The sequence below is a fragment of the Guillardia theta genome (assembly GCF_000315625.1).
Source record: "Guillardia theta CCMP2712 unplaced genomic scaffold GUITHscaffold_390, whole genome shotgun sequence".
Taxonomy (NCBI): Eukaryota; class Cryptophyceae; order Pyrenomonadales; family Geminigeraceae; genus Guillardia; species Guillardia theta.
In genome coordinates this window covers 1-1,639 of record NW_005434293.1, presented here as the reverse complement: position 1 = coordinate 1,639, position 1,639 = coordinate 1, and the positions used below count along the sequence as shown (strand labels likewise).

Genomic DNA, 1,639 nt, shown 5'->3' with positions numbered 1-1,639 from the left:
ATGGCAGACAACAACCCTGCAGTCAACAGTCTAGCGGACAACAGCGAAGCAGAGCGCGATATGCAGAAGTTCGCGAAGGAGGTTGGAGGGTCGACGCAAGAAAAGCCGATGAGGAAGAAGAAGGGAGGAGCGGTGGAGGAGGTGAAGGTAACACTGGATGAGATGAAGAAGCTTAGGAGCGCAGGGATAAGAGGGTTTGAAAACGTACCCCCGTGGGTCTTTACCAAGGAGCAGCTGCTGCAGCAGGAGTGGAAAACAAGGGATGAGAAACGGCCGAAGCATCTGAAGGAGAGGATGGAGAAAATTTCTAGTGGGCCCAAGTTGGACTGGACGACATTCTTTCAGAAGAGAAAGGTCTCGATGCGAGGAGTAAACGACCTGATGATTGCGCTGAATCGAAGGAAGGACTTCAAGACGACTGTTAGTGTGTTTGAGAAGATGGGGGAGCAGGGTTTGGAGAGAGATCAGCACAGTTACACAACTGTGTTGTATGCGTGCAAAGGGCTCGGTTTGCTCGACAAGGCGATGGAAATATTTGAGGTGAGTGAAGATCGTGAGGGCAAGGTGAACGCGACAATTATGGTGGTGATGGTGATGGTGATGGTGATGGTGATGGTGATGATGATGAGGAGGAGGAGGATGATCATGATGGCGATGGTGGTGGGGACGGTGGTGATGGTGGTGGTGGTGGCGGTGGTGATGATGATGATGTTGTTGTTATCATCGACGAGGAAAGTGGAAGAGGAGACATGATTTTGAACTCTCATCATGTTTGGTGGCAGACTATGAGGCATTCTGGTCAGAAGATGAGCAGCCCAGCCCCATATAATCAGATGATCCATATCTTGATGAAAGCAGGTGAAGACAACGATAGAGAATGTTTGCAACAAAGATGGCTCTCTTTTGATGTGATGTGATGTGATGTGATGTGATGTGATGTGATGTGATGTGATGTGATGTGATGTGATGTGATGTGATGTGGTGTGGTGTGACGTGACGTGACGTGACGTGACGTGACGTGACGTGACGTGACGTGACGTGACGTGACGTGATGTGTTTGTGAGGCTCTGATGCACTACCAGCTGTTGTTGTGTTCACAGATCAAATCAAATGAGATGTTAGTATGATTTCTCGCTTGCTTGCTGATAATCTCGAGCAGGGAAGTTGGAGCAAGCGATGTGTATCATCGATGTCTTGAAGGCTGATGGGTTGAAAGTAAGAACCTCTCGATGTTGTCCGTTGTCCTGCTCTGTTGTGTCCTGCTCCCTCTTGCCCTGTACTATGCTCTCCTCTCCTCTTCTATTCTCTTCCCTCTCTTCTTTGCTCTCCTCTCCTTCCCTTATCCTCTCCTCCTCTTTTCTCTCCCATTTCCTCCTTTCCTCCTTTCTCTCCTCTCCTCCTCGTTTCTTTCCTCTCTTCTCCTCTTCCATTTCTCTCCTCTTCCTCTCTCCTCTTCTATGCCCTTCATCTGTCTCCACTTTCTCTCTCTTCTCTCATCTTGTTCTAACTTTCTCCTCCCCTTCGCCTTTTCGGATGCAGCCGGACAAGATCACTTACAGCAACATGCTCTATGCCGCATGCTACGGCAACGAGTACGAGCCCCCATTCAGGTGAGATCCAAGGGAAAAGTGCAAGAATG

General features: G+C 49.1%; 1 protein-coding gene across 1 annotated transcript; it reads left to right on the top strand.

Moving 5' to 3' along the window:
• Positions 1–1,610, top strand: GUITHDRAFT_149473 (hypothetical protein; the record flags this gene model as incomplete). The annotated part of the gene is made up of 4 exons (XM_005818077.1): positions 1–540; positions 783–858; positions 1,160–1,215; positions 1,540–1,610. Coding segments are annotated over 4 exons (743 nt in total), but the record flags the coding sequence as incomplete, so codon positions are not given.
• Positions 1,611–1,639: the final 29 nt, after the last annotated feature.